General features: G+C 36.2%; 1 protein-coding gene across 1 annotated transcript in view; it reads right to left on the reverse strand.

Annotated features, from left to right (window-relative positions):
* Nucleotides 1-791: 791 nt before the first annotated feature.
* Nucleotides 792-12,705, reverse strand: part of LOC145681245 (uncharacterized) — a 261,566-nt gene continuing 249,652 nt past the window's right edge. Inside the window, exon 2 of the mRNA XM_081752803.1 lies at nt 792-1,148. Coding sequence (XP_081608929.1) covers nt 1,121-1,148 — 28 coding nt within the window. The 3' untranslated portion in view covers nt 792-1,120. The remainder of the gene's footprint in view (nt 1,149-12,705) is intronic.

A 12,705-nucleotide genomic window follows, 5' to 3' on the forward strand; every position in this document is an offset into this window, starting at 1 on the left:
TCGCAGCTAACCTCTGTATCTAGAGACATTCTCCCTAATCTCTAATCTGAGCACGCGCCATGCCGTGGTGCAAGAACCCACGTTACGCGGATATCATTAACACGACCTATTAATTATATATTTCTCTGCCATTCTTGTTTTCCTTTCATCGCACTTCACTCGGTACAATTTCTTCTCGAACAATCTCCTAACATTTTTCTATTACAAGTTTTAAATTATAAGGTTTTACTCCTTTTATTCCTAATTCTTTATATTGGTTTGTAGTTCCAGTTACCCAAGTTTTCCTATTCTTCTCTCCACGAGAACTCAAGTTGAATACTTTTTATGCTCTTTTCGTGTTTTCTAGCTTATTTTACGTACAATGCAATACGAGAATCCTTCTAGATCCAACTGTGATGTGGGGACAGACTTAGACCTCTTGCTTCGACTCGGGCCCCACACTGATGTCTATTCTACTTTCGATTGGGAAATACACACAAGAATGTATTGTAAAACAAGCTTATTCACAATTCTAGTGAAAGTGGCACTTGGAGAAAGCAACTTTCTTTCGATTTGAAAGGGATAAAAAACTTTTCAGATAATCAATTCAAAAAAAACTTTGACCAGTTTGGCAGTTTTGATCATTGGATCGCAAATTCTCAGGAATTTGAATTTAGATAGAATTAAAAAAGAAATTACAACCAAGAAAACCAAGAAAACCAAGAAAACTAACTTAAATAAAATGAAATAACAATGTGACTTACTTATAAATTATTAATATTATGTGATTTTTTAAGTTCAATAAATATAATTTATTTCAAACACTGCACACAATCTTTATTCTATTTTTTTCTTATTTTCTTTCAATAAATAATTTTACAAATACTTTAACAGTGGTGGTCGAAGTTTATAGAGGTGATGTACAAACATTGTTAATTATTTATAGACTTTTATATATGGAATCTTATATTGAAATAGCCTAGATCTGTTTCATTTATTAACTCGTATGCACTTTTCAAGTATATTTTGATTATTTTCCATTCTATCACAGAGAAATAAAGTCTATAATAGGTAGATCTTGCTGCAGGTTGTCCAGCAATGTGCCCCTTCCCTGGGTTGTTCAAAGACGGTCTTCTCCAACTTAGTACATTCGGTACTGTGATGTCAATCTGGAAAGTAATATATTTCCATTTGTAGAACAAAGAGTAGCATATGGTTTCTGAATTTCCCGTGTTATACTAAATACAAGATAATAATAATAATAATATACAAAAATAAGATTACTTAACTTTCTACGAATGTGAAACAGTTTGTGTTTTCTTAATCGAGGATAATTATGGTTTGTTGATAGAAATGCTGTGTCTACACCTCCCTTCTGCCAGCACCTTATACTGAGCCTGATAGTTCTAGAAAAACTTCGTTCTGAACACATTTTGTGTGGAACATTCCGGAAGTTGATAGTTCCTCCTTGGTATTTTATTTCTTTCTTTTTTTTATTGTTTCTTTTATTTAGCAGTTTCGTTTAGCAAAGCTTCTTCACATATTCTCCCTGTCCGTCTGCATCCAGGAGACAAAAAATCTCCAGAACGATCTTCTGGATCAACACAAACTTTTCTTAGGATGGAGATGGCCAAAAGATGGGAATCGATCTGAGTTTTAAGTTGAGCGTCCCTTTCACCAGCAAGGCTATATGGGACGTGAATTCACAACTTAACGTGAAATCGAAGTACATGAGATCTCGCCTAGAATCGAACCCGGGTCTCTCATGACAAGGGCATGTACACTAACCGTAAAGCCACGAGAAAACTCAAAGTTGTGAATCAAGTTGTTTGATGGAGGTAATACTGAAATCAGACGACACTGTTGCCAACTTTTGCTGATAAAATGTCGCTAATTAGGTTCTGAGATCACTGAAACAGTTATTATTTCTTTTTACCCGCCTAAAAACGAAGTTTTCCATTCTTTTTCCTTTCTTTCTCTCTTTTGCGAAACAACATAAAGTAAACATGCATAACTAACATAAAGTAAACATAATCATTAAGAACAAAAACAACGTAAAATGATATTCGTATTCGCAAACAAATAATGTCTCCTCCTCCATACTTCTTCTTCTTCAGCTCAACCTATTCCTTTTTTAAAAAGAAACAGCACTATTAAAGGTAACAAAAAACGAACAGATTGCACACTTTAGTCACTTCAATTTGTCAATTACTCAGCACTATGTAGTACAGTGCACACTGCAACTACATATAATCAGAAATGCCCGAGTTCAGTAACGAGCAAACTATGACTCGCGGGTAACAAGCACTTCTCTGAATGACTCTCGATATGATTCCTAATCTGACGAATAAAGAAAAGAATGGGGTTTCTTCGAAAGAGTTGTATTAGAAACAAACCAGCAGATAAGCATTTAACTTCATTTCTGAGAATTAGTGCATCCAAGTTCGAACCAAAGCTCCCTCCTAGCTAAGCTTTTAATGTAAGTGCCTTTGTCGTGGGAAACCTGGGTTTTATTCCCGGCGGGAGCTTATATAGTTCCAATCCCTCGTTAAGCTGTAGATCCGCGTGTCATATAGCCTAGCTAGTGAAAGGGTAGAAACTGGAAATTAAATCAATCAAGTTTGTTCCAGTTTATGAAAAACTTCAGTTATGAATAGGGTTTACATTACAAGAGTTACATCAAATGTGCCATTCTTATTTTCATAAATTATACTGACCGCCTAAGATTTTCATTTCCCTTTGGCCGTCATCTACGAAAGTTTGCCCACCACTGTCCTAGTTTCTTCTTCTGATTGGAAAACGTACATACAGTAACCATCCACAAATAATTTGCTTTACGCCCTGTCCCGAACTGTCAAGTGTTAATTACCCTGATACACCATTATCGTACCCTGGAGGTTGTGTTGTCAGTTGTAAGAAGCACCAGTAGATTTCCAGAATTTGTAACAGATGTTGCACACAGGTGACGATGTCATGAACTACACCGGTTATTCTCGAATTATGCGCATGACATTCACATAATGATTCACATACGTTATATTCACTATTTAACAGGTTCACCGTAAAGCAGTGGTAGAGGACTTACCTCACGTGCATGGGTTTTTTGGTTCGATCACCGGCCAAACAAGTCTGTGGTGAACAACATTGTATCCGCAGGTTTTCTCTCACATTTCTCATTCCACCAATTTCTCCAACACCAATCACTTCCCTTAATCATCCGTCTCCTGTAGCCTGAAGAGGGTAAGCGTGGGACGTTAAACTGAAAGATTTCATTTTATATTTAATAATTTCTTAGCAATTGCTCATTTAGTAATATGGAATTTTTTAAAAAGAAAACGAAAAACCATGAAAAAACATTTAACGTCCAAACAATACTTCGAAATTCATTAGTTTTTTTGCAAAGAAAATAAAATTGTCGGTGTTTCTCTCTCCAAAACCCCTAGATTTTTCGATTTGTCGCTAAAGTTGGTAGCACTGCAGGCAGCGGTAGAAATCAATCAATTATTATTTTAACATTGATGCCTATTGAGCAAAAACAGTAACAGATAGCCAGAAGCTGATTTCTGGTTTCAGTTTAGGGATGGTACCGAGACCGAGACTAGTCTCGGTCTCGTCTCGGTCTCGTCTCGAATTATCGAGACGAGACCGAGACCGAGACGGACTTTTATATACCGAGACGAGACCGAGACCGAGACGGGCTTTTAAATACCGAGACGAGACCGAGACCGAGACAGACCTCCTTAAATCGAGACGAGACCGAGACGAGACTTAGGTCAGTCTCGAAAGTCTCGGTCTCGTCTCGAATATTGATATTGATATATACTAAAATTGCCTTCACTCAAAATTTGTTTCGTTGCTGTGTTAGGTAATATGCGAACGGTTGACTGATGTACAGTGGCGTATTGGGGGGGTGGTTATCATTCTCAAACCCCCCCCCGAAATAAATTTGTGATCATTTTTTGCATTGCACGTAGAACGCAAATGTTTCTTACTTGTTCCTCAAGCCTTTCCAGAAACAAAATCCACTGCTGATGCAAATAGAATTCTCTCTCTCTCTCTCTCTCTCTCCCTCTCCCTATATATATATATATATATATATATATATATATATATATATATATGGTCTCGGTGCCACCCAGGGCCGCCCTGCATGGGTTCCCGGGGCCCAACTTTAATTTAAATGGAACCAAGGGTGAGTGGTCCCTCGTTCGATATATCTTTAAAAACTAAAAAGCGTTCTGGCAAAAGATCTCTCATATCGGGCATTGTATTCAAAATGGTAGACAAGACATGTTGCCTCTACCAGATACAGTAAAACGTGCAGTACCACTAATATGAAAACGGTTGAACATAAATGAACCGAACAACAACTCAAGTAGAAAATGTTATGTGGCACATCGATTGATATTGTCGCGGAGGCTCCCAGGACCACCCTTCATGGGGGCCCAGGCCGCAACTTGAAAATTGTAAATGGAAACATGGGGTGAGTGATACCTCGTCCGATATATCTTTAAAAACTAAAGAGTGCTGTTGCAAAAGATTGTTCATATGGGTCACCGCTTTCAAAATGACCACCAAGACATGGTACCTGCATCAGATAAAACGCAAAGTATCACTGATATGAAAACACCAGAACAAATATTCGAATAGGAAATCACAGAGGGTATTTATCATTCTATATCTCGGGAATGTTGCAACAGTAAAAGGACGATTAGAGTGAAAGTACCATAATGGAAAGGAAGAAATCTAACTCCTAGAAATTTATTGTTCCAACCTCACTCTGTAAGTGAGTGAAGCGGAAAGGATCGGTGGAATTGCAAATGAGAGCTTTAGTTTTTGCAAATTGTATCTACGAAACAAAGTTATTTGAAATATGTTTTTATAAGAGGTAAATGTGTCTGTAATGGGATAAAGTATGTAAAATTCTTGTTAAATGATACCTTCCATTTTGATTGCAGGTAATGGTTTGATGCAAAAATGAATCAACTGAAATGCAAAACAAATTTGTGGAACAATGCAATTTTAAAACAATATTTACAAACGTTGGTTTTGTTCAACAGTCGTCTGCATGATATTGGTTAGCTTCTTTTCCTTCTATGTCTTCTTGCATGTGATAGAATATGAGTTTCACTGAGATGTTGTCCACAGTTACATTCCGAATAACTTGGTAATTTCAGTTGTGATCCTTAGTAACGAAACGGTACATACTGATGCAGATATGTCCCAAAAATCTTGCACGCATTGCGTTAAATTATCAGGGGCGGGCAAAATGTTGTTAAACTTGAATTTCATCTTATTTTTATTCACCTTATTTCACTTTATTTTTATTCATTATAGTACCAGTCATTTGTACACACAAGTGTTTCAGACAAACCATATCTATTGCAAATAAAAGTGAGGTTCTCATTTGAGATTTTACCATTCATTCCCGCTTCACCTACTTACGGACAGAGACCGGAAAGATAATTTTCTTTCATTTCATCTTTTGCATCATGTCAATTATACTTTAATAATCTTTTTCTCCTTCGCATTTAATTTGAGCTGTGGAATGATAAATACCCTTTGTGCTTTCCTATACGGTTTCAAATTTCTAAGTTTGAAAGGCAGCCCTGGGAGCACTGCGAGAACATTACTAGACGCGCCCCATGCCTTTCTGTTTCACTTTTTGACTGTTCGTTTATCTCCAACTGCTTTCATATTAGTGGTACTGGACGTTTTATCAGATACAGGAACCATGTCTTGCGGTCATCTTGAATACGGTGACCGATATGAAAAATCTTTTGCCTCAACGCTTTTTACTTTTTAAAGATCTATGGAACGAGGTATTACTCGCCCCATGTTTCCATTTAAAATTTTAAAGTTTGGTCCTGGGACCCCATGAAGGGCGGCCCCGGGAGGCACCGCGACAACACCGTTCGGTGTGCCCCATGGCATTTCCTATTTCAGTATTTGTTCGGATCATTTATGTTCAATCGTTTTCGAGATATCTTCGTGGAAAGATTAAAATGGGCAATCCTCCCTCTCTCTCTCTCTCTCTCTCTCTCTCTCTCTCTCTCTCTATATATATATATATATATATATATATATATAGTAGAGCGTCGATTATCCGAAGTAATTGGGGGACATGGGTGTTCGGAAAACTGGTTTGTTCGGATAATCGAACTGTACATGTTTATTTGCCAAAAAGAAGTACTGTACAGTAACTTTATTCATAAAAACAGGCATCTCTTTAAGTATCAAAAAGTAACGTACAAAGTCAACTTTAGTAGGAATATATAGTGTATATATATATATATATATATATATATATATATATATATATATATATATATATATATATATATATATATATATATATAATATTAAAAATGCTGAAATTTTGTACCAAGTTGGAAAATTTCTTCTAGATACTCTGCAATACCACTAGATAAACAAGCAAAATAAAGTTGTATTTCCTCAAATTGCGCTACGTAAAGTATTGCATATTTCTAATTTAGTTATTTAATAAAACCACAATAGTCCATACATTATTTAGTGTAACAAAGGACAGTATCACTAACATCAACATTTTGGAGATATCTAATAACTCAAATGGCATGGACGGTGCAATGCGCATCAACTGTATCTAAGCGTCAAATACTATGATCATGGTATAGTATATTTCGAATGAATGAAGGAACAAATTTATAAGAAATGGAAAATTTAAATGTTTCTAAACGACCTGATATATCACGTCTCATCATGTAGATGCTTCCAAAAGACTTAAATGCTTATAAAGCAATTTACAAAAATTGTTATTTCAAATCGTTTCAGAGATACCAAACACATTGGTAGTGATTGTTATACTGCTTAAAATGACGTATTTGTATTAAATTTTTATAATGATTATTGCTTTCCTTTGCTTCTATATCATTACAACAATAGTTTTTGGTGGTTTTAATTACAAGTACCAGTTACATTATTTTAAGCAGTGTTGCCCACTTAAACAAATTGCTAAATATTATTCTAAATGTGTGCAAATAAAGTAGATAAACTGCAAAATATTTTAAAATTATTCGTAATTTGCTTTATGCTGCAACAATGCTTTCAAGAGACGACGTTTTTCATAGTCTTTGGGCTACTTATAATGTTAATGTTTAAATCTTCGTTCCAGCAATACATGTAAATGCAAATTGTAACTGAAATTAAATGTAACTGATACATTTTCAGTAACACTAGTTGTTCCCCCTAAGCCTTAGGCCTGGTGTACACTTTAGATTAAGACCATGCTTAATTAAAAGTTCTAATTACACCCTAATTACATTTCACTTGCTATAGTTTGACCACCGACCACCTCAGACTCGATCCATTCCATATAGCTATATGCAATTATTCAAGGACTTACAGGTAGTAATACACAGTGTTCATTTTTGTTTTGTTTTATTTCACTTGAAGTCCCACAGTTATGCTAGGGCGGCTAAAGGAGACGTGGAATATAGTGGAATCCGAACCACTTCGGTCGTTCAACATTACCCCTTCCAGAAATCGAACTCGGGACTCAGCGAACCGAAATCAAGCGTGCTATCCGCTAGACCAAATGGGGTTACTCACATTGTGTTGATTTAAATCATTCAGTCATGTTGATTAAAAGTAGCGTCTCTGTACTCCGAAAGTAGCGAATTCGAACTATTTGTAGCCCAAATATGTAGAAATGAATACTGATGGTGCTAATGAAATAATTTAATATGAGCTGGAAAATGTGCTGGACTTATTGCAAGAAGAAATTATAATCGACGGATGAAAACAATTCTAGACTGGATACCACGAGACAAAACCACCCTAGGAAACCTCCGCATACAAGAAGGTGTGACGAAATCAAGAACCACTGAGGAGTAACCTGGAAAAGAATTGTCCAAGTTAGATAGTTGTGAAAATGACTTGGAAAGACCTTCATCCAGCAGTGGATTGATAATGGTTGATTATGATGATGGTAATGATTTTATTATATCTGGACGTCAGAAGTAAACTAAATCAAGTCATAATTTAGTAATTTTACAGAAGCGAAAAACCGGTTCCTCAACTAAGACCTGTAGTACTGTTTTTCAAACTTACCAACTAGTTACAAAGTAGTAGGATGCTTTCAAACTTACGTTATTACACCACTAGAAAGAACATAGTCTATTTTAAAAAAGAAAGCATTCTTAACTCAATTTCGACCAAAAAGTTACTTAGCATAGTGTACCTCTAAATATATATATATATATATATATATATATATATATATATATATATATATATATATATATATATATATATATATATATATATATATATATATATATATATATATATGTGTGTGTGTGTGTGTGTGTGTGTGTATGTGTGAACTTTTACTAGGAAAGGTAGGGTAGAAATGGATCCAAAATTTAATGAAAGTCGTAGAGCGAAAATACATTTTTGACTATTCAATCCATCATGTTGCAGCAAAACTACGAAAATTAATACAAAATAAAACAAGAAAGTTAAGAATCACTTGTTTTGGCGATTGAGAAAAAAATAGATACAGATAACTCGAATTACCTATATACTTATATAATATGTATGTCCATGTTTCGCAAGTAATTTTCAATCAATATAAAATTTCAGCGTACTGAACACACGATTAGTTTTCTCGAATAAAGATTGCATGCACCGCTGAGAGCTCAGGAATAAGATTAATCTATGTTACGGCACTAGATATGTGCTTATGTATTGCATTACGGCCTTATGAAGTTGTATAAGAAACAGAATGCACTTAAAATCAGATGCGAACTATGCGAAACATCGGACTTTGAATCTAGCTTGTTTTGTGAACCAACTCGAGACCTCACATAGCAAAGATGAGTGTAGTAGCTCCCACCGCAAGGTTCAGGACGCTCGTGTTATAAAGTGTCAATTAAACACAAAGATGTGAAACGGTAATAAAGCATTTCATCAATTTGAAACAAAATACGTATATTGTAGTAATAATTTACCCTATTTGTTAAGATAATGAATATGATATTCTGTTTTGAAAATGACAGTCAAAGCAGAATGTATTGAATAATAGATGAGAAATCGTAAAGTTTCAATTTCGGTACGATTAAATACATTCGTGCTGGTATATGTTGCGTTATCCGTTAGGAGGTATTGAACAATTCTGATTCAAAGGAAGGAAATAAACTACTCTATATTACTGGAGTTAATTTAATAGAGTTTAATTGTATAGGCAGTACTGAGTCTATATGAGACAAAGTCTATTGCTGAAAGTGAAATATGGGTTACTATTAGGGTTTTAGGGTGATATACCCACTGATCATTGAACCTGGAATACACGCATGGAAAACATTAACACTAGCAAATTAGCTATGAAGAGGTACACAATACCATAATTCTAAGTCATAAATGAAAGGAAAACATAAGCGGAAACGACAGACTGTACGAGAATAATACTTTCGCTATTTTAATATCACACTATTTATTTCGAGACTTTCGAGACGAGACCGAGACTTGGTACTCGAGACCGAGACCGAGATCGAGACAAGCATCTGTTGACCGAGACGAGACCGAGACCGAGACGATGATTTTTTACTCGAGACGAGACCGAGACCGAGACCGTTATTTATCAACCGAGACGAGACCGAGACTGTACAAAGTCTCGTCTCGTCTCGTCTCGATACCATCCCTATTTCAGTTAAGCATTCGACGAATATATTCCATCTCTACTCTGACCTCTTTACTGAAACTGGCTGAAATTAATTACTTCCAGTTTTAATGGTGATTGCTGTAGAGTGAAATAAGTAATAAATAAAGGGAGTATGAAATAGGTAATAGATAAAGGGAAGCAGTTTTACGTGAGGAATTAAGCATCCCAAGAATATACTAAGTCTCCATTCTAATAGGTTTACTGAAACCGGAAATAGAAGGAATCTACTACTACTTCCTTTTTCGATATTAGCCCTACATTGCATGAATTAACGTACTTAAGAAAAAAAATCAAAAGGTGTTTTATTTCTTATTTCCTTGCGTTTGATTCTTGACTGTTAGACACTCTAAAAACCATTTCTTCAATAGCATTAACTTTTCTGATTAGAAAAATAGAATGCCTGTTTAAAATTTCATAATGGAGATTGATTTCATGTTAGTGTATGACTCATTATGGCCTTTAATAAAAATATTATTAGTGGAATTCTAAGTCGTTATAAATTTAGAATTTCCTTTCCATAATATTTAACTTACTTCCTTTTAGAAAGGTTGGGAATCACCGAAATGACTACAACCAACATTCCTACCCCCCCCAAAATTTAAAATGTTAGAAATCTCTGAAGTGATTATCTGTCTGTTTTTTTTTTTTTTTTTTTGCTAGCCGAGGCAAGCGCCCGCCCAATGGGTTACGCCCTTCATTCGGAATGAGGAAGTGAAGGAAGTTGGGCACGTTACAGTACATGTGGTTAGTTAATAGAGGGTTTTATTAATTTTTTTATATTTATTTCCGTAAATCCAAATCAATAATGGTCATTATGGCCTTTTGACCATAATCATTAGGAGCGTAAAGTGAGCCAGGATTTGAGGAGAAGTATTACAATACGAAGTAAGATATAAAACACAAATTAATATATACAATACAAATTAATATATACAAAACAAATTAATATATACAATACAAATTAATATATACAATACAAATTAATATATGTATGAGCGATACTATAGAAAATGATGATCATCTGATGAGATGAGAGTGAGGTGCGATTGACGATACAACATGTGGGAAATGTTAGTCGGACGAATGCAGGTTATCTTCTTATCCAGGGGCTGCTCTGGATATAATGGAGACATGTGGAGCCCTGTTAGGACGGAAGGATTACTGTGCGACATATGATGGAAGAATGTAAGGTGAGTGCAAGTCGGTGATGTAATCTTCGATGATGGGTAGGAATGGACTATTGGGCGGTAGAGTGTAATGGTAAAGAGTGAATAATATAGATAACAGTGTATGGCGTAAGAGAGCAGAGGTCTTGCGGAAAGTAGCATCACGATGCATGGTGTGGAATAGCATAGGTTGGTGAGTCGGGAACCGCTTCGTTATATAGCGAAGTTGCAAGTCTTCAAGGTGCTACAGAAGGTTGGCGAAGGGGTTCCGAGCATATATGTCTCGTGTAGGACTAGGAAGCCTGATAGGTAAGCAAGACGTAGTGCATGGTGTTCTAAAATGAGTAAGCGTTTGTAAAAGGAAGTTGGTGCATCGACCCAAGCTGTATACCCATACGTCAAGATAGGACGCATGAATACTTTGTAGGTGTTTAAGACGGTAGTTGCTTGGAGTCCCCAAGTGGTACCTATGAGGCGGCGGAGGAGGTTAAAGCGGTTTGTGGCTTTGGTGGTAATGCGTTTAAGATGAGCATTCCATTTCAGCTGGGAATCGAAGGTTATGCCGAGATATGTAACTGTTTTAATTGTAGATATAGTTGAATTATCGATTTGGACGTGGAGCCTGTTGGGGTTACGATGGATACGGCTGCGTACGTGGAGGAAGAAAAACAATTGCCTGAGTTTTATCTGTATTGATTTTGAGACGCCAGTGTTCACACCAGGAGTAGAAAGAATTTATGACCTGTTGGAGAGTATGGTTGATCTGAAGAATGGTGGTACCAGTGGCTAGGAATACTGTGTCATCAGCGTATTGAAAGAGACTAACATTTGAGGGAAGGCGAGGGAAGTCCGCCACGTATAAGAGATAGAGTAAAAGTGAAAGGGCGGAACCTTGTGGAACACTTGAATTAATGAAGACATGATGCGAGAGATGATTGTTAATGGAGACATATGTCAGGCGACAAAAAAGAAAGTGAAAGATGAAGCGAATATAGCAATAGGAAAGGCGAAAGAAGGAAAGATTATATAGGAGGCCTATGTGCCAAACTTCATCGAATGCTTTTTCTAAATCAAAGAGCACAAGACAAGAAGGTTTCCAGAGATTGTAATGATTAGTGATATGTGTAGTGAGACGAAGAAGTTGATCATTAATACTGAAGGATGGTCTAAAGCCTGCTTGATGAATGGGGATGGAGTCATGAGTAGTGAGATGAATATGAAGGCGGGAGACTAGTATCCGCTCAAGGATTTTGTTGAAGACTAGAGTAAGTTGTATAGGGCGGTAGGATGAAACAGATGATGTATTACCGGGTTTCAGAAACATTAAGGTTTTAGAAGTCTTCCAGTCGGCAGGAATAAATCCTGTGCGGAGAGCAAAAGTGAAAATTAGGGAGAGTAAATAAAGTAGAACATAAGGACCCTCTTTAATATGTCGATAGGTGATAGTATGAATTTCAGGAGCTATATTGCGTTTACGAGCAAGGGTGTTATGAATTTTAGCATCTGTGATGGGAACGGTGAGAGGTGAATTGGGTAGGAGAGTGTGATTGAGATTTGGTTGCAAAGCAGGGGCATGAAAATTAAGATGATCAGCAGGATGGAGACGATTCGGTGCGGCAGGTGGGAGTGGGGTGAAAATATCCTGATGATAATGTGCAAATGAATCGGCTTTCTCGATATCAGTAAGGATAGGAGTGTTATTCTCAAGTAACGGATAAGTAGTGCTAGAAGATTTACCAGTTAGTCGATTAAACCGCTTCCAGAATTTTGTGGGATGCATGTTTTCTGCGAAGTTATTACAGGTTTTGATCCAGGTTCGTTTATTGTACGCTACAATGTAATTATGAACAGTTCGTT

This window comes from Thermobia domestica, chromosome 3 (assembly GCF_964235325.1).
Source record: "Thermobia domestica chromosome 3, izTheDome1.hap1.1, whole genome shotgun sequence".
NCBI classification, from domain to species: Eukaryota; Metazoa; Arthropoda; class Insecta; order Zygentoma; family Lepismatidae; genus Thermobia; species Thermobia domestica.